This window comes from Lepidothrix coronata, unplaced genomic scaffold (assembly GCF_001604755.1).
Source record: "Lepidothrix coronata isolate B3197 unplaced genomic scaffold, Lepidothrix_coronata-1.0 Scaffold76, whole genome shotgun sequence".
In the NCBI taxonomy this organism is placed as follows: domain Eukaryota; kingdom Metazoa; phylum Chordata; class Aves; order Passeriformes; family Pipridae; genus Lepidothrix; species Lepidothrix coronata.
In genome coordinates, this window is record NW_016690256.1 from 2,645,777 (window position 1) to 2,672,373 (window position 26,597).

At 42.1% G+C, this 26,597-nt stretch overlaps 1 protein-coding gene across 3 annotated transcripts in view; it reads left to right on the plus strand.

The window, feature by feature from the left end:
• The window catches only part of ME3 (malic enzyme 3), a 119,237-nt gene that overhangs the window by 60,084 nt on the left and 32,556 nt on the right, over positions 1-26,597 (plus strand). For all 3 annotated transcript variants that reach the window (XM_017819721.1, XM_017819722.1, XM_017819723.1), the window contains exons 2-4: positions 4,285-4,418; positions 5,840-5,989; positions 24,301-24,376. In XM_017819721.1, the coding sequence (XP_017675210.1) occupies positions 4,285-4,418; positions 5,840-5,989; positions 24,301-24,376 (360 nt within the window). The remainder of the gene's footprint in view (positions 1-4,284; positions 4,419-5,839; positions 5,990-24,300; positions 24,377-26,597) is intronic.

Genomic DNA, 26,597 nt, shown 5'->3' on the forward strand with positions numbered 1-26,597 from the left:
TTAAACACTTCCAGGGATAGGGCAGCCACCACTTCTGCAGGCAACCTGTGCCAGTGTCTCACCACCCTCTGAGTAAAGAATTTCTTCCTAATATCTAATCTAAACCTACCCTCTTTCAGTTTGAAGCCATCACCCTTTGTCCTGTCTATTTGACATGCCCTTGTCAAAAGTCCCTCTCCAGCTTTCTTGTAGCCCCTTTAGGTGCTGGAAGGCTGCTGTAAGGTCTTCCAGGAAATTCCATTACCTTTCTCACTGTCCCTTGGTAAAGGGAAGATGGATGCTCCTGATCTTGTGGGGTGATTGGAAATGTCATTCAGGCAGAGCCAAACCCACCAGAAAACCAATGAGTGGATTACTATAGTGGCCATGCAGACTGCTGTTTCTGTAAGGCATCATGGTATTACTTTTAATAAAAATGAGCTGAAATGCAGAAAGTTTTTCTCATATTGGTTGTGTGATCATCTGACAAAATATTGAAACTTTTCACTGTTTTAGTGAGTGGAAAATCACTGAAAGGCTTTTTTTTCCTATTGAAAAAGTACCACAAGAAGATTTTCAGTGGTTGGATGCAGCAGTGACTAGGAGACAGTGTTTCTGCCTTTTCTACCTCTTTCAGAAGAGTAACCACCACTGGTTTACTGTGTTTGCTGAGCTTCATTTCTGTTTTAGGGGATGAACAGGAGTCAGGTCTGAGACCCTGGTCAGCCAGCCTGTGATGTGACTCTCTCTAGACAAGCAAGTGGAGTATTTATGCCAAATATTTCTGTCTCCCTTTATCTGTCCTCCATATTCAAAGGTCACAGGAAATAAATGGCTTGAAATTATATCCTTTTTTCACCCCATTCATTACAGATAAAATTTGACATTCACAGTAGCTGTATTTTCCCTGACGTGATACAATATTGGCAATGTAAAGCCAAATAGCGATGCAGAGCTGATGTCCAATGTTGATCTTAGTCTGGTATCAGAAGTCTCCAGCCTGGAGAATGCAAATGATTAGAAGTTTTTTGATGAGAATGTGTTGCCTTTTATTTTTAATTCAGATATGGTGATTCACAAAAATTCGAACTTTCTCTTGTGGGAACGTACCAGTTCTGCTATGAAATTCATTTGGGGGAAGGTTTCTTGTGTCCAGGAAGGAAATTTGGGTCAGAAATGTCAAGCACTTCAGTAGAACCAACCATGTCCTGGGTACAACATTCAACAACAGCCATGGAGACCTCAGTGCTCTTTCTGGGTTTGACAACAAAATCCTGACCTCCTGCCTCCCAGATGACTCCTCATCTGCTGACTGGAAGGGGAACAGTTTCTCTCTGCCATATTCTTAGAGCAAAGATTTTTGAAAATACTTGCTTCCATCCAGATACAGAGCAGAAAAAAATCCCATGAAAATGCTTGTGAAATAAGGGTGTTTTCTTCTCAGATATCCTGGAGGCTGAATAACTTTTCTGAAATACATGAAGACTTGCTTTTTCTTTTAATTTGCACTACTGCACATTTTACTAATGAAGGGAGTGTCACACTATGTACAAAACATGGAACTGGCAAACAGGAGAATCAGTTTCAGTTCTTTCCTTTGTCCTGGCGCAGATTCCTTGGCATCACTGATGGTTTGACAAACATTTTCACCAGGATCTGCACCACTTACAGGTTAACATCTCTTCCAGTGGTTCATTCCCAGGGCTGTATGTCCCCAGTGACTGTGTTGAGGTTTGCCAATGTCTGTAGAGCCATCTATGATGTATCATCAGCCAGGGAAGCTGCTCTGAGATCAAGTGACATGGTTCTTTCTAAGCTAGGTACTTCCTCTTGCTGATTAACCATGTGACTGCACACATGCTCATGCTGGCACAACCACTGGAATGGCACAGGGACAGGAACAAGCAACAGGAGGGGAGGGTGAACCAAGTTCATTGAGATATGTCCTTGTTTTTTTCTTGTGCAATGATAATAACAGTTATTCGCCATAGAGAAGTGTTAAATCCATGGTAGAAAATAGCAGTTTAACAACTATGCACCTATAAATCTGCTCATTTATATCTTGTCAAGCATGTGACTGTGTGCTTGAGTAGATGTAGTTCAATAATTACAGATTTTGAATATTTTACTGCCAGCTGTTTGTTCAGATATGAATCAGTTGGTTAGTTATGGGTGAAGTTTTCATTAGGATTTAAGCTCCTTAGACACTCCTGAAAATGTTTTCTTCTATCCTGCTGTCTAATCTGCTATCAGCATAGCAGAAATACCATTAATTAAGAACTTTATAATCTTCTTCACAGACTGCAGAATGCATTTACCATTGCTGTTCGTTGGGCTGCATCCAGCACTAGTCATCTGGAGCATCAGGCCTTGCATGCACAGGAGCAGGACATGCTCAGGCTTCTGCCTAGGAAGGAAGAAATTGTCCTGTAAGAGCAGGGTTATCCTACAAAATCTAGCATTTGGCTCCAGCTGTGGACCAGTGTCAGTGACTTAGTAAGACATGTGGCACTTTATGTGCTACTTTCATTCAAAAATAAAAGAGCACTGAGAAAACATCCTACATGTCATATCTGTCTTCTGCACTGGTAATTTGCCATTAATACATACTGTGTCTGGTGGCAAACTAGAAGATGATGAATTGGGTGTACTATTCAGTATCCAAATCTAAATGTTTGCTATCTGGAGATTAGCAAATGTGACACCCATCTACAAGAAGGGCCATAAGGAGGATCCAGAGAACTACAGACCTGTCAGCCTGACTAGATCATCTTGAGAGTCATCATGTGACATATGCAGGACAATCAGGGGATCAGGTCCAACCAGCAAGTGTTTATGAAAGGCAGGTCCTGCTTGACCAACCTGATCTCCTTCTATGGCAGACTGACCTGCTTAGTGCATGAGGGAAAAGCTCCTTTAGTAAAGCCTTTGACGCTGTCTCCCGCAGCATTCTCCTGGAGAAACTGGCTGCCCCTGGCCTGGACAGGTGCTCTGTTTGCTGGGTAAAAAACTGGCTGGATGGCTGGGCCCAGAGAGTGATGGTGAATGGAGTTACATCCAGCTGATGGCTGGTTACAAGTGGTGTTCCCCAGAGCTCAGGATTGGGGACAGTCCTGTTTAACATCTTTATCAGTGATCTAGACAAGGGAGTCAAGGACACCTTCATTAAGTTTGCAGACAACACCAAGTTGGGTAGGAGCATTGATGTTCTGGAGAGTAGTAAAGCTCTGCAGAGGGATCTGCACTGGCTGGATTGATGGACCAAGGCAAATTGTTTGAGGTTCAACAAAGCAAAGTGCTGGGTCCTGCAAGGCCAATGGCATCCTGGCCTGTATCAGAATTAGTGTGACCAGCAGGACCAGGGCAGTTATTGTCCCCCTGTACTCGCCACTGGTGAGGCCGCACCTCAAATCCTGTGTTCAGTTCTGGGCCCCTACACTCCAAGAAAGACATTGAGGTGCTGGAGTGTGTCTGGAGAAGGGCAATGGAACTGGTGAAGGGTCTGGAACACAAGTCTGATGAGGAGTGGCTGAGGGAGCTGGGGTTGTTTAACCTGGAGAAAAAGAGACTCAGGGAGGACTTTCTCACTCTCAACAACTACCTGAAAGGAGGTTGCAGCAAGGTGAGAGTCAGTCTCTAAGTTGACAAGTGATAGATAGACGGGATGAGAGGAAATGGCCTCAAGTTGCATCGAGAGGTGTATATTGGATATTAGGTAAATTTCTTCATGGAAAGTGTTGTCAAGCATTGGAACAGGCTGCTCAGGAAAGTGGTAGAGTCACCATACCTGGAGGTGTTTAAAAGATGTGTAGATGTGGTGCTTATGGACATAGTTTAGTGATGGAATTGGCAGTTCTGGGTTAACAGTTGGACTTGATGATCTTAAAGGTCTTTTCCAACCTAAATAATTCTATGATTCTAAAAATATTATGTGATTTGTGAAGAAGTATGATTGCTGGATTTCCAGGGAGACCATGGAAACTAGTAGGTGTGACCTACTGAAGTAATATAAGAAGAGCGTAAAACAAAAGAAACCATAAGAATATAAATACTGTTAAGTTGTATACACTATAGAGACAAACCAAATTCAAATGGCAAAAGAATGTGTCATCAAAGCTCTACTGGTGTTGGGACTGCTAATCCAGAATCTATAGGGTCTGGATAGTCTGAGCCCCACAGTCCCTGCAAGACAGGACTGCCTCCAGACCCTCAGGGACTGCATGCTGTTGCTTGCTTTCTTCTTGGATATCCTATCTGATAGTGCATATCATGCCATTTGAATGTGCCTTTCTTTTTTCTTCTCAGGGAATGGCTTTTACACTTGAAGAAAGGCTGCAGCTGGGAATTCATGGCCTCATTCCTCCTTGTTTCCTGAGCCAAGATGTCCAAGTCCTCCGTGTGATGAAAAACTTTGAAAATAAATCAAATGATCTAGACAAGTATGTCAAAAACGTCTTATTTCCTCCTCCCTCCACCTTTACTTTTCAATTCCTTAAAGCATAAAGGAAGACTTGAGGATCCTGCTTCAAGGCACATGTTTCCTTCAGAGTCACTTTTTTCCAACTGTCCATACTCTCCAGCAGCAGGAATGTTTATTCTGTCTAGTCCACCTTCATCTCAGTTACATGCCATCCCAGTCCCAAAGCAGAATCACAGAATGGTTTGAGTCTGAAGGGACCTTAAAGATCATCTCGTTCCAACCCCCCTGCCATGGGCAAGGACATCTTCCACTAGACAAGGTTGTTCAAAGCCCCATCCAACCTGGCCTTGAACATTTCCAGAGACAGGGAATCCACAGCTTCTCTGGGCAGCCTGTGCAAGTGCCTTACCACACTCACAATCAAGAATTTCTTCCTAATATCTAATCTAAACCTACCCTTTTTCTGTTTGAAGCCGTTACCCCTTGTCCTATCACTACAGGCCCTGATAAGAAAGTCCCTCTACACCTTTTCTTTAGGCCCTCTTTAAGTACTGGAAGGCTGCTAAACGGTCTCCCCAGAGCCTTTCCTTTCCAGGCTGAAAAACTCCCAGCTCTCTCAGCCTGTTTTCATAGGAGAGGTGGTCTCCAGCCCTTTGGTCATCTTCATGACCCTCCTCTGGACCTGCTCCAGCAGGTCCACTGATACTACTTTTTTCTACCACTAAATTACTGGAGAGCTCTGGTATACTTTGGGCACAAGTACACAACAAAAAAGCAGTTCCTGTTCCAGATCACTGGAGGCAGAGTGAACATATGTGCTGCATTTACCTTTCTGTACACTCATCAATACACTCAACTAAAATACTGGGTGGAAGAACAGAAAAAACCTGTCAATGGGTAGGAAAAAAATAAAAAAAATGGAAACAATGATATATATTGACTAATCTTTCTGTTCCTGAGTTTCCATTGCATCCAGTATTGTTCATCCAGGTTATCAATAGAAGATGCTCTTTGATTCCTGCTGTGATGGACAGTAGGGTTTGCATCTCCAACTCCCTCAGCTGTCATTGATCTGGGGACTGAGGCAACAGGACTCTTAGCCTGTAGAGCAATTGCATTGGCTTTTCTGCATCACAAATACCTGTGTTGATCTTGCAAGTTATATATTGTTGACCTTTTGATGGAAATTCCAAAATTCTGAGGTTATGCATAGGTCTGACTTCCAGCCCTACTGAGTCTTTGTGAGCTGTCAGTGAGGATGGTTGGAGCTGACCAGGCCATCTGGGACATTTTTCTCCAGGTATCTGCTCATGATCTAGCACCAAGGAGTGTCATGACTTGGAAGAACTGAGTATATACTGAGTGAGCCAACAACTGCTTTTTGTGAAACTGTTAAAAACCATAAATACTGATATATAACTATTTTATTTTACTTTTAAGGTATATTGTTCTTATGGCCTTGCAAGACAGGAATGAGAAGCTTTTTTACCGAGTGCTGACCTCTGATATCGAGAGATTCATGCCCATTGTTTACACCCCAACGGTTGGGCTGGCATGTCAGCAGTATGGTTTGGCTTTCAGGAGACCTCGGTGAGTGAAGAGACTATGCTTGCCCCTTTTTTTAATTTTATGTGAGTATTTCTTTACGTGGGTGGCTCAAAACATCTAAAACTCAATCTCTCATCAAAAGATCAACCAGCAAGCAACATTGTGTGTGTACATTTGATGATGAGCTGGGGAGTAGAGAATAGCTCTGCCTTCTTCCTATAAACAGAGTGGTTTTGTTCTCAAACAGTGCTGTACAGTCTGTGCAGCTTTAGCTCCAAACAGGTCGCTGAACTTGGGGCTGCACCCATTTCCATCTGCTGTCTCAGGAGCACTGAGTGCCTTCTGCACTGCTGCCGTTTGAGTAATTGGTGGGGTTTGGATACATTGTGCTGATTTTGAACTTTTGTATGCACTTCCACAAACCACCTCGCAAGAATCATTTTTATAGGAGATGATGCTCTGCATCAGTGCCTTCCTCTCTGCTCAGAACACTTACTGTGTAAATTCATGCAACATTAAACACTCTATACCACATTGGAAGACCCTATTCTGCTTAATTCTTTTTAGTGATTAATGCTCAGATAAAGCCCTCGTTAGCATTCTGAAATACATTTTAGTCCTAGCCTGGAAATTCAATGCTAAGGTTCAGTTTTCTTTGCTACTTTTTATTTTTTTGTCCTCGAAATGTACCAATTGGCATACCATTTTCAAAGCACTTTACAAGCATGAGGTTTGACTGCAGTGTCAGCTGAGAATAGTGTTGTTGGTGAGAACAGTGATGTAGGTAGGCAAGTTCTACTAACTGCCTCAACATCGCCAGGGGACCATGAGGCAGACCTCGAAGGTGTAAGGACTCTGCAGACAGATAATGAGTAACGTATTATGGATAGTTCTTGGCAAACATGCTTGCTTCCTGCTTGTCATCAAAATTTCTAGTAAAGCCACTGTATTCCTTCACATGAGCTGCTCCTCAGGATTGCTTTTTGGCTTGTGTCTATCCCAGGTAATTGCATTCTGTGCCCTCATATGCAGTTTCTGGATCTGCTGGGCTGTGGTGTAGTTTATCTAGTCAAGCCTTGACCATATCTCCTTTTCCTCCTCAGTGGATATAAGGAAACCAGAGAAGGAATTATTCTTTGTAGGGAGGGACGCTTACTACTTCTGGGCGTGAGTGAAAGGTAGCAGAGATAAGAGAGCCCAGACTGTGTCTCCAGGTGTTGAGCTGTACGCACTGTCAGGCAGGGAAGAGCACACTGCTGGTTCTCAGCTAATCAATATTCATGCAGCAATTGCTGCTGTACAGCCCCCGTGTCTTTGTCTCCAGGCTGCCTTTGCCTTGCAAAAGGTTGAAACAATATTTGGGAGCTTTGCTTCTTTTATTTTCCATTAATTGTTATCTTCAGGAAAGCAGGGATGTCTTCCCATATACTGAACTCTTTCTGCAGCTGTTGCTGTTGGAGAATTTCCCTTCCTGTAACTCACATCTTCCTCATGTTTTAAATCCACAGTATTTTACCAGTATGGTGAGAACATCTCTTCTCTTAGTCTGACAGTTTTTCTGCTGAATTTGAGCTGGGGCTGTTTCCAGCCCATGGCTTCTGCAGGAAAGGGCAAACGACCATGCCCTTAGTACACTGGATTTCCTGTGGTGGGGAGTTTGTTTCCCTGAAGATGTAGAGTGAATTTCAGCCTAGCTTCAGATTTGGTTTTCACCAAGATTGTTTTAGCAGAAGAATGTTTTTATTGCAAAAAGAGCTGTTATATCATGTAAAGTGATGAGATTAAAATGGGAAACATTAGTATGTGCTTTTTTTTCCTAATCTGACTCTTACTGTCATGGATTATATATTTTCCTCTCCTGAAGCATATTCCATACATTGTGAGTTTACCTGCAAGATACATAGTTCAAGATAGGATGCCAACACTTTCTGCTAGAATGACTGGGACCTCCAGATTTGGGGAGCTCAGGAGTTAAGATCTAAGTCTGAAGTTTTAGATCTTCCCATGCTATCCTAAGGTGCACTGGCAGTCTGAAAAGCTGATTCTTCTAACCTAATTTTATTTGTATTGGAAGGTTTTTAAAACAAAATGACACTCGTGTCAATATGTTTCACTGGTGTTTTAGGAAGAACATAGCACCTGGAACTGGAGAGAATGTCCAAGCTATTCAGTTTTGCTCAGCCATCACAGGAAGCCTTATCATTTAATCCTGTTCGTTAACTGATTATGTTTTATTTTAAATCTGCAATAAAGCTGCCCTATGCAGCCCATTCCAGTACTTAGCTCTCATATAAATCGAAAGTGTTTTTCCCCTTGTATATAACCTAAATGTTCTTTGCCAACATCACCCTCTTGACAGTAGCATTTTCACAATAGAAGAATGGGATCATGTTGAGCCTGGTGGTTTTCTTGCCTGTAGTTTGTGCTGCACTGTCCTGGTGTTCCCACTCTGGAGTGTCCTGTTTGGCTACATTTCTTCTGAAATACACTGCAGAAGAGTGAGCACCACTTTGCCACAGAGGACTGGCAGTGTTGAAGAGGTCAGAGCAGTGAGTTTAGTTCTGCTAACACGTCCCAGCATGCCCTTGCCTTTTTTGGCATTATCAGTGGTCTGGTCACAGTAATTCATTTTGTCATCTCCCTGCAAATCTGTTCTTTGAGACAATTACCCCACCAGATATGTGCCACTCTAGAATTGTGCTTAGCATTTCTCCTCACTACATGTCCTGCTGTGAACTCTGTCCTGTTGTGTTAGGGTCATTCTCTCCATGGAATCAATGTCCTTTGTCCTCTGGAGTGCTGCAACTCCCAGTCCAACTCTTTGGGCAGCAGAGAGCTGATTTGAATGTTTGCTGTAGCAATTACCTTTTCATCCAAACTGTCACAATTAATGCTGTTAATCAGGGAGGAGAGATGATATATCTCAGTTTTAAAAGCCTGCATATACTCCAACATGGATGGATGTGCCCATCTGCACCAGCTTATGGTGCAGAGGGAAATCTTCAGAATATGATGCAGCCTGTCTGCAGCCACAGCAGCAGTAATTAGTGACCTGTGGACACAATTAGCTTCTTCCCCATGTTGAGATCTTTCTCAGCCCCATTACCGCTTGGCTTTATATTTAAAGGTTGAGCCTGGAGAGATTAAAGTGCAAGTAACTTGCTTACAAAGCAGCTCTTGTATAACAGCATCCATAACCAGTCTGATGATGTCCAGCAGGGCTTCTCTTATCAGAATACATTTATCAGTGTTTCCATGGCTGCGGATTTTTTTTGCCAGATACTGCTGTTGTAATTGCAGGAGTCGATGCCTCTTTTTCTTTTCTTAGTCTTTACTTACAAACCCTTAAGGGTAGATCTGTTACCTGCACTTTTATGGGGCTGGTCTCCAGAGTTCTACTTCCAGGTCAGGACTCCAGCATCCTTCCTGCCAGCAGATTTTTCTGCTCCAAATGGAATCAGACACCTGATGTTCTTTGCTTTCAAAAAGCTATTCAGCCAGCAGTCTAAAAGCCAGCAGTCTTTCTCTATTTACCAGTAGAAAAGAGCTACTAGGAAAAAACCACAAATATCCAGCACTTCTCATGTTTATCTGTGATGCCCACAGTGTCTCCACTTCTGGTGGGCCAGGCAGAGCTCCTGATGCCCCTGGTTCCTGCCTCTGCCTTTCCCAAACTCCTATTGCTTTTCTCTTCGCTAGTTGCTTTAAATTCTTCAGGCAAGATTGTTTTTCCTTTGGCCTCAGACTTTTTCCTATGTGATGAAGCCTCAAGGATTTAGAATGACTGAAATAGAGGTGGAACCATAAAATTAATAAAAATTACATTAAGACACTGTTGTCTAAGAGCTCTGATTTTTGCTGGAAGGTGTCTATGTTGAATACATTTTTCCTATCTTGTTTTCCAGGCAGTTCTATAATGAGTTAACAGTATGTGTTTATTCAAAGCCATGCAATAAGCATTACAACCTTCAGGCTAAAGTACAGTTTCATTTTGTATTTTGAATTTTTGAAATAAAAAGTATAAATTATTGTGTAATTTGTAAGTACAGGTTGAAGTACCAAGCAATAGCACCTCTGTCACAGTTACGATTAAGGACCTTGTCAAAATCTGTCTCCTGTGATCAAAACACATTAAGTACGCACAAGAGCAGAGTAACCATGTCTAAAGAGAAGTCTTCCTAGGCACGAATCCTTTCTGCAGCAGTGGCCAGCAGCAGGAGGAGTATAGGTCTAGGGTAAGCAGATATGCTCACTTCTTAAGGGCTTGTCAGGTTATGCTCCTCCTCAATTTGTCTTTCAGGCCCTTGTGGTTGCAGTTTTGTTACAAAAATCAGTTGCTCTGTTTGGCATCACAAGTTCTGGAATGATTGTGAGGGGACTCAGATGTATGCACATTGTCAAGGCCAAATGATATGACTGGGAATAGTGTTCCAAGGTGACAAGACTTGTTTCACGTATTGAACAATATGTCTTTTACAAGATATGATGATCAAGGGTGATCCAGACTTAAGGGAGATTTCTTGCAGAGTTTTACAGCTTCAGGTCCTATGGCTGCACATGAGCAACTTTTCAGTCTGTCTCCTGCAATCCATCCCTGGCATCCCTTCACTCTTCCCTCCCACCACCCCTCCCACCATCTCCAGAGATGTCCATGCAGTGATCTGGTTCAAGGATAAATCTGGGTAGATCCAAGCCCTTTTTGGGCCAGACTAGCAGTAATCCAAGTAGCCAGTTCACTGCCATCTGCAACAGGAGTTGTGCTGACATGATGAAAGAGATGTGCTAAAGCAGGAGCAAGCTGCTCAAGGCCCATGGATGGCAGGTTTGCTTATGTGCAGCAGCAGTGATAACACAACTAGCTTCAAGCAAAGGACAGGTACTAAAGAACTAAGTACTACCTAGGTACTAAGGAACACAGGCCTGGGAAGTGTTTTTTTGCTTTTCAAAGCCCAGGCCCCATCAGAAATTTGGTAGAAGGGAAGAATGAAATATAACAGAGCTGGGCTTGCAACATTCTGAGACTTAATGAGGGAAGGAAGGAGAAGTCTTTGTTCTTCAATCCCGTTAACAGATAGAGTCACTCTTTCCTTAGGAAATACTTCTGCCACCCAAGCTTTCAGACCGTGGTTGAGAGTCCTTTTTGCTTTAGAGTAAGAATATAAAGGCCTCTACAAAGAAAAGTTCATGGTAATATTTTGATTTTTTTTCCTTTTTTTTGCTTCTTTTTTTCAATGTAAATGTATGTAGTTAATATCATAGGGGCCCTTATGCAGCACAGGACTGAACATGTGCAGTGCTATTTAAAAGGTATGTTTTAAGCCTGAGGATCTCTTTTAATTGTGAGTGTCTTTGAAAGAGACTATACTTTTTCACAAAGAGAAAGCAGAGTGGAAACTTATCTGAGGGCGTAGAATCAGGGTTTTATTTCTTCTGTGATAGGGAGGGATAGTTTATTACAGTGGCATAAGACCATAGTCTCTCGAGACACTGGTTAATTCATGAACATACTGGTATTTGAAAGTATAAAGTTGTCAGCTGCTCCTCAAAAGCTTTTGGCATCCCTTGATAGCAGGAGTGGAAGAGGTTGGTGTATCACCATTGGAGGGAAGTTATGAGGACAGAAGAAACTTGCCTAAGTTCACTCTTTTTTTCTAGAAACATAAATATCCTTGAGGACTGCTTGCAGAACAATGCCAAACATGTTGGGATTAAGCTGAACCTGGAGAATGAAAGTTAACAGGATGCAGATGGTGTGAAAATTAAGTCTGACAGAATAATGATCTGTGTCTCTGATGAAAAATGAGCAAATGAAACATCAGTCAATCTACAGAATTGTCTTGTCAGCAGGTCTGGCTCTTCTGAGTGGCATTTTTTAATGGTGTTGTGCAGTCGGAGCAGCAGGAGGAAAAGTTCCTGACATTTCTAGACACTTTAAGCCCAAACAAAATGAAACTAGAACAAAGATGTAAATCCCACAGAATTGTCCCTAACCACAGAATTATCTGCACTCCCTCTTCTATAAAACAATGGAGACCAGAAGTGAGTGAGAAGACTAGGGTTTGGATTATTGTCCTGAAAAGTTCTTTTGAAATCCCCTTAGGCAATCTCTACTTCTTATAAAAACACTGGTTGTCACAACTTCTCTTCTTGCCACCAGCCTGGTTCAACCTTCTTCCAGAGGCAGCTGAAATCAGTGTATGAGAAGATGAATGTGTTTAGCAGTGTGTTTAGGTAACTGCCACAAACAGACTGGTCTTGTAGCAGACTGAAGGGGAGGGGATGTCTGTGGAAAGTCTCATGGAGGCCATGTGTAGTCAAGAAGCCCTGAAGAGGTTGGCAGAAGGTATAGGTGCGAGACAGTCCTTAGTATGAGACAAGATTATTGAAAGAGGAGGGGAAGACCATGGTTCAAGTAGGTGAAGAGAAAGCATTTAGTGCAGAGGGAGACCAGGGCTGCTGAAAATGGCTCAGCTTGTGTGGAACTTCTTCTGAGAGCTGAGAGTTCAGAGGTTCCCCCTGTGCTCACCCCACTTTTTCCAGGCATGTCTTTTCAGCATGCTGTACCCCCATCCTTGTTCTATCTCTGTTTCCTCTTTGGTGAAGTGTTTCTCAAAATGAGGAGAGGAGGACAGATTGGCTTCTGGGCATACAGAGAGAACAGCTGGTGTATCAGTCCTGGTCTGAGGTTTCATGGAGGCTGGGGAATGGGATGGACACTGTTGATGTTGGGAGGCCCTACCACAGTTATTACATCACAATGGGAGTGAAAAAGGACTCTGATCCATTTTTTTAGTTAGAAAAACAGTTATTGCTTCTTATTCTGTATCTCCAGTCTTCTCTCTCTCTCTTCCTTCTTGTACTAAGAAAAATATGTGTGCAGGAGCTCTAACAACCACAAGAAACTTCCATGGGCATGAGGTAAAATTTCAGAAGTTAACAGCAAATCTCATGTTAATTTATGAAGGTCAGGCTTTCTGCTGCTGTCAGAGGTTATTTAGATTTAAGTCTGTTGAAGTTCTTTGATTTACCAGGAGAAGCTCAAAGGAAAAGGTGGAGTGGCCAAACGAAAGAGATTGACCTGGTGAAGGAAATACAAGAGGATGTGTTTTCCGTTGATCTGGCATAAATCTATGCTGCTGCCACAAGAAACAACCCCACCTCAAACAAAAAATGCCAAAGACAGGGAGGAGGGAAGAGAATTATTTAGAATAATGAATACCAGGATGTAAATTGGAGGGGAAATGATTCTGACTATCATGAAAACCTTGAACAGCAGTATCCATTGGGCTGTGGAATATCTGTGGACTGTGCTTCGTGACTTAGAGACATTTTTTATGAGGAGTAATCCTCTTTTTAACAGTTTAGTTCATGTATCATTTATATTAATAAATTATACATTTTTATTATATAATTTATATTGACTTTTATATGCCACTGCAAAGTGACTGAGATGCAGCTCATGTTGCTGTGTAATGGTTGTGTCAGAGCTAGCAAGCTTGCACCCTTGTGCTCAGGGCATCTGTTTCTGAAAGAGAGGATACGGGCTGCTTTAAGAGCTGCTTTGCATTTTCCAAATTCTTCCCCAGCAGGTCTGCATCAAGTGAGGGCTTCTGTGCTTTAGCACTGTAATTCTTATATTCCTTAGGTTTTGCTGTGTTTGGGTGTTGTTTCTGGAGAACTCTGTGTTCAAGCACATTGTTCGAACATTTTGACAAGTCAAGCCACACACGTCATTACAGAGGTGGGCCCACATGAGCCTTGGGAAGTTCAACAAGGTCAAGTGCAAAGTCCTGCACTGGGACAGGGCAATCCCAAGCACCAAAACAGGCTGGGCAAAGGGTGGATTGAGAGCAGCCCTGGCAAAAAGGACTTGAGGGGGTTGGTAGAACCATTACATGTGCACTCGCAGCCCAGAAAGTCAGCCATATCCTGGGCTGCGTCAAAAGCAGCATGGCCAGCAGGTTGAGGGAGGTGTTTCTGCCCTCTGATCTGGTGAGACCTCACCTAGAGTGCTGCACCCAGCTCTGAGCGCCCCATCATAAAGATGTTGGATAGAGTCCGGAGGAGGCCATGAAGATGCTCAGATGGATGGAGCACCTCTCCTATGAAGACAGGCTGAGAGTTGTTCAGCCTGGAGAAGTGGAGGATCCAGGGAGACCTTAGAGCATCTTCCAGTAACCTAAAGGGGTCTACAAGAGAGCAGGAGAGGAACTTTCTACAGCGTCACGGAGTGATAGTATAAGGAACGATGCTTTTGAAATGAAAGAGGGTAGGTTTAGATTAGATATAAGAAGCTTCTGACTGTGAGAATGGTGAGCCACTGGTACAGTTACCTTGAGAAGTTGTGGATGCCCCATCCCTGTGAATGTTCAAGACCAAGTTGGATGGGACTTTTGAGAAGCCTGGTATAGTGGAAGGTGTCCTTTCCCACAACAAGGGGGTTTGGTCTAGATGATGTTTAAGGTCCTTCCAGCCCAAACTGTTCTGTGATCCTATGATTCTATAACATGATTGTAGAAGACTTCCTTTAAAAGCTGATGATATTTTCTGTATTTGCTGCAATTTATGGCAAAAGTTATATTTTTTTTATTAGGTAAGTTTGCTAAGAGTGTACCAAGTTATATTTAATTTATCTGAAAGCTGATTGCTCTGGTATTGTCAAAATAATCTTTCTTTTCTTTGTCAAACTTTGTCCTACTTGTGTGTTCATTCTTGGGGATCCCTGCAGTGCGCTTTTTAAAAGTGAAGGTGTGGATCTTGGAAGAATTTACACAGTGCAGGAAGGAAATATAATCAGATTTAATTTTGCGGGGATTTTTGATCCAACCTTAACCTCTGTACTATCAAGTCAAACACAATACATTATGTGCTTCGCAGTGAAAACAGATAAGGGCTCCTTGTTCAATATCAATTGAGCAACAGCACTAATTGCCCATCTCAGCTTGTTTCTCTTTGTAACTCTTGATTACTGAGATACTGCCAGGATTTAACACACAGACAGGTTTAGGGCTGAACCTCGAAAAAGGCAGAGGAAAATCAAGGCTCAGTCAGATTTTCCTACGCTTAACAAAGTGTTTTTGAACAAAGGGCTTCAAGCCCCTTGAGCATAATGAGCTTAAATGCAGCAAAGGATACTGAATTTGGGAAATGCCCACACTTGCTCATTGGTGGAATCCCTGGATGGTGGGAACTTATGTCTCACCTCGAAGCCTGATCTTTACCCATCTGCATCTGTAAATTTATGTGTGGGGAACAGAAGACAGTCTGGTTTCTCCCTCTCCCTCCTGCACATCAGCTAGAAGGGAGCCCTGGGTGCTGAGGGTAAGCCAGAGTCAGACTCCATGCTGCAAACCTGCTTGGACTCTTACCCAGCCCTTGGCTCCAGCAGCTCAGTACTTACATAAATAGACCTTCTCAGAGGCCCTCCTAAACATGAGTATCAAAACACCACTGCTGAGAAGGACACTGGAAAAATTCAGTTTAAGTTTTAAAATACAGGGAGAATTTAACACCTAAATTATGCTATGACGTGACAGTTCTCTGGTTCAACCAGAGAATGCAGTCCTGAGAATACAGTAGGGACAAGCAGCTCATGACAAGCCAAGAGCAACATGGGTCTGTTTACCTCCTTCCTTAATGCTAGAATGTGGATAGCAGAGATCCATTGGGGACCTGATTACAACCCTCTGTATTTTGAGATTGCTGCATAATGACCAATAACAGTGCTTACTGAGCTGTTTTTTCTGTATCAACTCTGCCCTGGAGAGGAAGAAAGGACTATTTATTCTTTAGGCTGTTTCCTGACTAGCAAAACCAATAAATCCAGGATTCCTCCTGGTTTCTGTCCACTGTCCCCTAGCACTTCATATTTATGACAGCTTCTGTTCCCTTCTACATCTCCTTCATCCCTTTTGCATATCCACATGTGCTGCATCATAGCCACCCATACCAGCTTGTGCTTCTCCCCTTCCCTCACCTATTCCTTAGGGAACAGCAAGCACAGCTTTCAGTGCTCTGCTTGCTGTCCCCTCTGATTTCCTGTCTGTACCTTTTTGATCCTGCACCATAACCATTCCTTTTTTTCATTTGGTTCCCTCTACAGTCACTTTTTTCCTCCTTTTCTCTGTCTTCTGCTTAGTCCTGCAGCCCAGGAAAGCTCTGATGCTTTGCTAGGGCTGAGCTAGGTCTTAGTAGGTACTGGGTGGGAAGCAGCACATGTTGGGTGTGCTACAAGCTGTCGTTTTGGCCAACTGTCAGAATAATTATCAGAGGAAGGTCTATGTTCCCCTCCACGGAGTGGTGGGGACATGAACAGATTTATCTTTTTATCTCAACAGTAATTTTCATAAAAGGGTGTAAGAACAAACATCTTTGAGACCTTTGCCTTTCTGATAAATTTGTTGAAATGAGCCTGCAGGAGAGAGAGGACAAAGTGTTATTGTTATAATCGCCCTTTTCCTGGCAAAAAAAAAAAAAAAACTACTAAAATTAGTACCTGGTAAATGAGGAGATAGATCCAAAAGCTTTGTTTTAGGCTCTGATCTACTGTGGCAGGGGTTGGACTATACCAAAGCACGAGGAGGACTACAGCTTGCACTGAAGCCTGTGTGCACTGCTCTCTGCGTTTGGGTGCAATTGCTTGTATGTGCTCATTCAAATCTCCCTGTTCTTTGGCAGTTTCCTACAGCTTAGCAGCTTGCCATCCCTTGGAATTGTGGATATTTCCCTGTGTTGGTTTGTGGGGTTTGTCTGGATAATGTATCTTTCATTATTGTACCTTGAAGCCTGCATCTTCTGGATTCCACATTGAATTTTGGGTTTCCTGCCTAAAATGTATGATGAAAACATTAAGGAAATTTATAGTAGTAATGCTATCATTCACCTTGCAGATCATTTAAAATTAAATCTTTTAGTGTACTTAAATTATAGATATATCGCCTTATAAATCTCTGTACAGATATCATTAATAGTTGATTGTGCTTGGTTTCTATTATTTTTTCATCAGTACCTCAGGGTACTGTTCAGCATCCTACAATTTACAAAGAAAATTATCTAAAACAACAAAAAGTTCTTGGCTTTTATTATAAACAAATCTGCAAAATATAGCTGATGAATCACCACAGAGATTTTGTCCAATCTGATGATTAATTGTACTGTATTTAGACAAATCAGTGCATGCTAGTACATACTGTCTCTCCAAAGCCTGTAGCCCACAGGCATTTGTAATCTCAAGCTCCCTGAAACAGCCAAGCAATTTCAAAGTTTATTTTGTTATTCTGAAGCTTTTTGTCCTATTCTGGCAGAGACCAGAAGAAAAAAAATCAACAGTGGGGGTACAGCTGGTGGAAATGTCTCTAAAGACTCATATTGCTCAACCTGTACATTTTGTATATGACTTTTGAAAGTGTAAATAAATAAACCCAAATGTAGGGCTTTACTGTAAGCACATTTTATTGCAACTCTAACACAGGCTGACCTGTAATCCAGAGAAGGGTTCTCCAGCCTGTTCTCTGGCACAGCAGTGAGAATCTTCTGTGGTTAGTGTGCAATAAAAGCCGAGTCCATCAGCTGATCCCTGCCTCACGTGTGTCCCTTTTGCAACCTTGGACAGACAAAATACATACCAGTCAGCTGGGCTTGGGGCATAATCCAGCCAGACTGCAAAGAGCACAGTGGTGTGCAGCACCAGTCAGCATCCTTCCGCAGCAGCAAGCCAACTTGTTTCTTAATTTCCTGAGTGTTAAAATAATTTTGATATATGCATTTCAATGTTACTCTGAGGCAGTCTTGCTCACGGTTTTCCAAGAGCATCATGCCTTTCTATAAGGCAGTGGCTGTGATCATTAGGTCAACTTCTGCCATACCTGTCAGAACTGTTTTCTATCCAGCCTTATATCTCACTGTAGATTTCTGACTGCTGTCTCACAACTTTTTTATGGCTGTTCAACAGCAGCCTGGTTCAGGCTGTGATGCTGGCAAAGATCTGACTCATCTCTTTTGTTTGTTGCTTTTTTAAGCCATGTTTTCCCACTGACTTCCTGTGTCTTCTAAGGGAAGTGCAGGCCCTATTAAGTTAAAACACTCAAGGACTTTTCTATGCACAGAATTTCCTCACCTTCAGGTTGCAAGTGGAGACGCTTAACCCTTGTCCTGAACATTTTTGTTCTGAGAATGAGCAATTCCTGTCCAGATGAAAACACTGACTCATGATGCCTGCTTGTCTGATACAAGTATTGGGAATATGTGCACTTCCTTAAATGCTAACTCACCTAATAGTTTTTATCATCTCCTCACTTATGGAGCAAGTTCCCCTGATAGCACCCGACAAGAAGTTAATAAGTGCAAAGAAAATTAAGTAAATGTAAATGAAACAAAGCCTGACTTTTGTTGCCATATTCATGGTCTAGTCTTGCAATTCACTCCATACTGGTATGGCAGCACAAACACAAGGAGCCAGATTCCTTGGAAGGACCATTTGATGGCTGAATGAGAAGCAGTGTGTAAGTATCTAGAGAATCAGGGACCTCAGCTACTATTTTAATCTGCTTCCCTTCATCAGTTCCTCTTCTCAGGAACAATTATGTAAGGCAAAGCCTTGTAGCCCATTAAAGAAGACACCTCTTTTCTGAGATCCAATAAATGATGGACTGATTGTTGTGCAAAAAGCACATGGAGTTTGCAGTTGAGGTTTATTTGTGTTCATCGTGCTATATACCAATCCCTGAGCAAGCCTGACCATTGCAGTGTGAGTAAATAGTGAATAATGCTGCAAATACATTCCTCCTTACTGGGGAAGTATCTCTTTCTCCAGGGAAAAGTCCTTTTGGAGGACCGAGGAAGGAGAAGAAGATTGAAGCTGCAATAGTTGAGTTGGGAGGACTGTGTTTTTCAACTCCTGTCATTTTAGGAGATTTTGAGGTCCTTCTAGTGGTGTCTCTTTCCTCCACAGGGACATAAATATATGATAATTTTATATCTCAGCTATTAAGGGAAGTTTTTGTGAAGCAAAGAGTGGCATCCTCATCCTTTTGCTTCATGCTACTGTACATATCAGTGATCCAGTGCCATCATCTTTTCTTCTCTTTCATGGCTTTTGACCAGTGTGATGTAAAATTGGTAGGTATAATTTCTGACTTTTACTCATATATCGTAAGTGTAAAGAGGCCATTAGTTGTATAACTATAAATAGGGAACTGAAGTTACAGGAGTGGTGCCCAAATCCACAGCACAGGCCAAGACTGCAAGAAGAGCATAGCATTAGCCAAATACGTTATGGAGCTTGATAAAGCAAAGACATCGATTGTGTTTGATTGCATTGAATTTCTGTTTGATTTCATGTCAGAGGCAGCAGTGGGCTAGAAAAGTGAGTCAAGACCACACCAGGAGGGTTGCAAACACAGCCACAGAAGCACTGGTAGTTGCCAAGGAAAAGTGATTAGGAGAGGGAGGGAGACTTTGAGTAGGAGAAAAGTGAGGAGAGATTTGGATCTGTGAGGAAAGAAGTTGCATAATGTTTTTCGCTCCCCTCTGTGCTTTGGGAAATGAACATTCCCTGTAAATAAACAATAGTGCTTTAGAGATAGCACTGCTGGCTCCACTGTTTTTTGTAATGGGAGGTTTTTGTAATGGGAGGTACCTCACAGGTTAGCATTGCTGACCAGGAATATCTGGTGCACACTACTTAACCTTTTTAAAGAAGTAACTGCTTATTGAATGAAAGGATTAAATATTTTCCTAATATCTGAGATGTTAAAATGAATTCCTTCCCAAATGTCTAAAAGAATCATGGAATGGTTTGAGTTGGAAGGGGCCTTAAAGATCATCTAGTTCCAACCCCCCTGCCATAGGTGAGGATACCTTTCACTAGATCAGCTTGCTCAAAACCACATCCAACCTGGCCTTGAACACTTTCAGGAATGGGGAGTCCCCAGACTCTCTGGGCAAACTGTTCCAGTGCCTCACCAACCTCACAGTAGCGAATTTCTTTCTAATATCTAATCTAAACCTGCACTCTGTCAGTTTAAAGCCATTATCCCTTGTCCTATCACTACATATCCTTATAAAAAAATATGAATGTTATTCTAAAAAGGTATCACCAGTATCTAGCACTTCCTCTGAGCATCAAATGTGCCGTGTTTCCTTGTCTCCAAACTCTTTCTAAAGTGAACCTTGCAGTTAAGGGATTGTCTTCATCGTGAGACTTTCAGAAGGCCATCAGAATGGCCAAGATCTAATCAGTACTGAGGACCAGAGCAGGATTCTTCTCATGGCTCACATGGTACATTGTGTAGCTTTAGTATTCCTGAAATACTTCCGTGAAGACAGTCGGGACAATACCAGAAAAGAAAAGATGATGTCCCTGGCTTAGGGATGAGAAAAGGTCTTGTACAGTTTAGGTGAATATACTCAAGCCCTTTGATGTGACCCAAAGTGACCTGCAGTTTGATGGATCCTGCAGGCCAGTTCGGGGAGCCTGACTGGACTGCCTGACATCCACACAGAAATACTGCCTCAGTGACAAATTAAGAAGCTGTAACTGTCCTTGAAGTTTCCTAGACACTTACAGATGTGCTCAGTGGCACAATAAAATCTAGTCTGACTTCCACCTTAAAAGGTGTAGTGAAACCTGTGATGTTGATGAACTGAATATGAGACTGCGGCTCTGAAACCCTAATGGATGCAGATTGAAGCACTCCCCACTCTTAATTACCCCCACAAAGCTAACAGCTCTCCAAAGGTTACTATTTAACCAGAAATAGTGATACAGTGTCTATATTCTGACTTGAAATTGCTGGGGCAGTTAACTTTTACTAAGCTCTATTTCTTGTATTTTTGTCCCCGTGCATGACTGGACCCATGTAGAATGGCAGGTTCCTGGGCACAGGTGAGTTTTCTGGTCTGGAAAAACAGGTTGTGTCTCTACTCCACACAATGCCCATGTTACATGACTTGATCAAAATTACTTATATTTTTAGCATTTTATTTTAATTGAATCGTTGTTATTGAGTCCCAAGGAGACTAAAGGAAAACTGCTTCATTTCTTTTTGTTTCTTTGAAGCAATTTATCAACTGCAATCCCAAGAGAGGTGAAGAAGGCATGATGATAAAGGCAGAATCTGTTGCTGAGGTTTCATTCCTCTTTCAGAATGTTTAGGCTGCATCTTTTCTGCAGAAAAATCAAGTTAATTCATTTTGTTTCCACTTGGATGTTTCTTATTTACTACTGGTCCACATAGACCAACCTGCAGTATTCGGAGCTCTACCTTGCTGTTCTCAAAGGCACAAATAAGCTTTTGCTCTTGTTACCTCTCCTATAATCATAGAATCGTTTGGGTTGGAAAGGATGTTAGGGAACCTTTAATCCAAGCCCCCTGCCATTGGCAGGGACACCTTCCACCAGACCAACTTGCTCAAGGCCATCCAACCTGGCCTTGAACACCTGCAGGGATGAAGCATCAATAGGTTCTCTGGGAAACTTGCTCCAGTGCCTCACCACCCTCATAATAAAGAATCTGTGTATCCTTGAGAGAAACCTGGCTGCTACTCTTCCCTATTCAGTCATCAGCAAAGCTTTTGCTGAGTTAAGTTTGTGGATCTTGTCTGTTCCTTCTGCCTGCCTTGCAGAAGGGATTTTAGGAAAGATTAACCCTCTGCCAATTTGAGGCATGTTATTTTGACAAGTTGGCCAACTCATCTCTGTGGGTAACGGTTTTTGTCAGGAGGGAGAGCACCACTCTCCTGGGGATCATACAAAAGGAGGACATACCTGTGACCCCTGACTCTGAAGTCTGACATGTGTCTACTTCTGTTTGCATCTTAAACCACTGTGAAATCGCTCAACTGCTTGTCAGAGTTGGTCACTGCATACTCATTCTGCAAAGGGACTTCCAGCTCACCACTACCAGGATCCCCTTCTGAATGCTTGAACACCTAATGGGAGTCCACAGAGCCTCAGCCAGGTTCAGGAATGCTTCAGCTGGATGCCTAAAGGCATTGGAAACTTTTGTGTTTTATTGAAACTGGGCCCTTGGCTCTTGGATTCAGCCTTAGTGAAATAAGAGGCTTGCTTAGATACGTGCCCACTTCCTGATGTGGTTATGTCAGCGAGAGGTCACTTTACCCAGATGGTTCACCATTTCTGCTCCTGAAGGATTCCCTTTCAAAGCTGGTAGTGCCATTAGGGTGTTAATTGTTAGTCCAAATTAAGCCATCTGATTTTGCCTGAAGGAAAGAGAGGAGAAATTAGCATCAAATACATAATATTAAGGGAAGGAACACAAATTCTGAGAGGGGTGTCTACCCATGCTTGGTTTTCAGTCACCAACCTAGTTATCTAAGCCAAGCCAATGACAGCTGTGAGAGTCCCAGTCCTAAGGAGTACAGTGAGAGCAGTCATCAGATTTTGGAAGGCCCAGGCTGAACTCTCTCTCCTGGCATATATGGAGCAGGGGTTGGAGAGCAGCCCACTGCCCTCCTCATACAAGGTCAGAGTCCGGGGGCCGTGGGTATCTGCCCTCTCCACTTTGTATGAAACAACTCGCCGTTCCATTGAGCCACAGGACCAGTGGTGGGTGGACAACTGGGTTCAGCTTCTGCTGTGAGCACAGGATATCTTTCAAAGGTTAAATAGCTGGTGGACTCCCTTCAGTACTGAAGAGATGTGAATATGAGGCACATGGCTAGACATTTAGGTAATAAGTTAACTTAAAACAATACCATTCTTTTTAAAAGCATATCACAACTTGAATTATTTGCAATGCTGTTTCTAATTTATACTTTTCATTCCTAGTTAGTAACTACTTTCTAAATGTAGATGGCAGCAGTACAGTACTCCCTTTTTATGAAGATTGACATCTGTGAATACTGCCTTTGAGACAGGCCATGTGTATGTGATTAGTTCGTTGGTTACTGGCACAGTGTTAAAGAATTATGCTGAATAAATGAACCATTACTTTCCCTTTTTTTTCTTTCTGATCTGTCTGTGTGATTGTGACTTGATCAGTGTTGAAGTCAGCACTTCTATTTTCCTTCTTTTGGAAGTAAAGGGCATTTTCATTAAGAATCCCTCAGTTGACTGTGGGAAGATATCTGCCCCCTAGAAGAGTCATGTGAGATAAGCCCTTGCCAGAGTGAGTAGCCTAATTATGTTTGATTATCCATCACTCTTATGGACTTACAATGGAGGTTATTTTCAAGCTTCTTTTACCTAATATTTCACATTAGAACCCCAAATTGTGACCAGATATGAACTTTCTGGGGCTGAGCAATAGTTGACAGATATAAGCAGCAAAAATACATCTTTATGTTGTTCCAAGTGTTACTAGTTGCTGGCACAGCTCCTGCTTTTGTGAGTAGATAACAAGGCAAGAAAAATGGATGCCTTCTCCTGCCAAGGGGAGTCCTCAAGTTAGAGCCCTTGATTTGTGCTGATTAGACAACATTGCGAGCAGTGTAAGGAATTTTCCCTGAGACGGGTATGGAGGAGGTTGGTTCTTTTGGAGTCAGAGTAGCCTAAAAGGAACTTCAAAAAAAATCCCAAAATATCAGAGCAGAGATCAGTCAATGTAAATAATGCTGTCCTGGGTATTGGAAGAATCCCTGCTAAGGTTACTATTTTTGGTAACAACAGCAAAGAAGCAAAAAAATAAGCCACAAGTCTAAAACCTGTTTCAAGAATGATCTTTTTCAGCCCCTAATTTTATTAAAAAGAAGGCATTTTTGGTTAAACCTTGGAGATCTCTGCATTGAGAAGTGATTACCCTTAGTGCAATTAGGTATGCTGTTGTCCATGTAAACACTTCATACTGAAGTAACATCCAAACATTTAATTTTCTGTTTCACTTCTAATTTTTCGTGGTTTTCATTTGGTCAGTGTCAAAAACTAGGATCAGATCTTAATGAAAAAAACAGAAACAGTGTTGCAAGAGCAGGTTTGGCTTCATCTAAACAAATGCCATGGCAAGTGATCCAATTGGAGTTCTGTTCACTAGAGGAGACCCAAAATCTCTAGCTCTGCAGTAGCTTCTCACTGTGTGAGAAGGATCATGCTTTCACTGTTTGAATGGCCAGCTATAAGCTCCTCAGGAAAGAACATGTAACAACACATATGGCAAAACCAGAAGCCTCCCCTGTGCTCATCAGAACTGGTTTAACTAGAAGACCCTTCTGCACTAAGGCAGAGTTTGCTCCCAAAGCAATGTTTCACAAGGGTTAAATGCAGAGAGTTGCCTGGTTTTTTGCTCAGCAGCTCATTTCCCTGCATTTTCAAGTTCACCTGTTTTATTTTATGTTAGAGTTATTAATTTTTTTACAAGACTTATTTTTCTTCTTTCTTTCTTTTTTTTCTTTCTTAGCGGATTGTTTATCACCATCCATGACAAAGGCCATATTGCAACAATGCTAAACTCTTGGCCTGAAGAAAATGTTAAGGTATGTGTCATGCCTTCTGCAGACTGGGAAATTACAGGGAGTTGGATGCAAAATGAGGTTTTTAATGTAACTGCTTGGCATCATTTTCAGAATTGGCTATTTAAAAGGACAAGCAAAGAATTATTCCCTTCCTCAGAGAATTTTCAGGCTGGATTCCAGTTGAGCTTCAGTTTCTAGTCCAGTTGGGACTTCAGAGACTCTTGTTATGTGTGTATGCAGTCAAGAACAACTTTTTCTAGGGTAGCAGGATCTTGGTCAAAAAAAAATGGGCATGATAATAAATTTGTACAAAATAGGGGTCCTAGTGAAAAAATAAGATATGTGTGTTGAAGAATTGTGTGGCTAACTTGTAACTTGTCATATGTACCAAAGCTCTTTTAAGATATCTCTGTAACCAATGCTTGTAGGACTCCTTCCCAAATCCAGTGAGTCATGCAGCAGCTCTGCAAATCATGTTTGATATCCAGCAGCTGAAAATATTACTGACACCCCACCCAAAATGTATTCTTGTGAAGTGTTTTTCACTAGAGCTCGGGGCTGGGCAAGTCCCTGGCATGAAATAGTCAACACTTTAAGCAGGTCTTGCCAGTCACCTCACCTCCTTCTGTCAGTCTGAAAGTACATGTGCCTGGGAATTTCCATGGCTATTGACAGAGCTTTGGTCCCCTATCAGTCATCTGCTTCTTTCAGAAAAAAAAGTTTGGCAGCTGAGAAAATCTTGCAAGCATTTTCCACTTCTAAGGGGAAAAAAGAAAGAAATTTAACATGTTTTCAGAAAAAGTGATCACATTCATATAACTTTGGAACTGTGGAGAACTGATGCAAACTAGGTATTTTGTCCTTGCTCTGTCCAAAGATCTCAGTATTTCCATTTGTTTCCAGCTCAGGACTGTGAGCAGAACTCATTATGGCTAATAGACATCTTTTTGCAGATGGGGAAACTGGCATAGAAAGATTAGGGACTGTTGTTGAAAGAGCCTTCTCTGACATCAAGAACAGACCATAGGAAGGGCAATGATGCATGAAAGAGGTTCAGACTATCTACTTTCCAGATTTGCCAGACTACAGAGGCAGCTAATTTTATCAGTATTGCTGTTATGGACCACGGGGTTCCCTGTATCTTTGTGCACACAATTCTCCATGCCTGAACTAGTAGGCACTGGAACACTCAAGATTTTGAGCTAAGTAGGGAGGCACCTGGACTGCACCTAAGTCCCTGGAGGGACTCAGTTTTTTTGAAAAGGCTGAACACCACCACCTCTAAGTTCCATTAAAGACTGTGCAGAAATACCTGCAGATGCTGCCCACATTTTGCCATGTGGCTCATTAGAGTTTCATGGCAAAAGTATTTACTGTAGAAGAGAGAAATCTGGGCCACAGGCCTGCATTTTCTTGTCTGGAAGGGCTGGAAGGGTGCTGGTGCTCTGCTCAGCCTAGCAAAGCTTAGCCAAGCTCTAATGAGCCCTGCCTTCACCCCTCCTGTCAAATCTGGACTGCCCCGAAAGAATCACAGTGCCAGAAGCAGAGCAAGCGAGAAGAAACCATTTATGGATATACTTATGTAGGAATGAGAGGGGTTTGTGTCTCTTCCAGGATAGCGAATGAATCCTACCATGGGGATTGGTGCTCCAGAGAAATACTTTGACTCATTAAAACTTAATTTTTTTTTAAATATTCTCTTCATAGTTTAAATATTAACTCCATATAATTTCAGGATAAACCTGTAGCAGTGCATGTGCTTGCTGCTTCCTATTCCCATTATTGCCTTTAAGTCCCAATTGCATCCTCTGGGTGTGGTAGAGTGAGTGCACACCCAAAACCAGATGGAGGCCACTCAAAAGAGACTTTCTCATTGCTAACGCTTCACATTGACTCAGAAGGAAATGAAAATAGAAAAATGTTCAAAAATGGATGGGACGTGTGTACAGTTTATGTTGAATAAGAAAGGACACTGAAATAGACGAGTACAATTCTCCCTGAAATCAGAAAGTGCATCAAGAGGTTTATTCCATTTCTAAACAACAAAATGCTCCTCCATCACAGCAGCGAACCAATGCATCTTTATTTACCCCCCTACTCCCCAAGGAAGTACATCTGTTGAGATAGTTTCTAAACTCCAATTCTCTTATTTCTTACTAAAGCACACATGTGTATGTCCCAAGTTTAAGTTTAGCCTTAACTTTGCAGATCAGCAAATTAAGAACTTCTTTGCAGTCTTCTC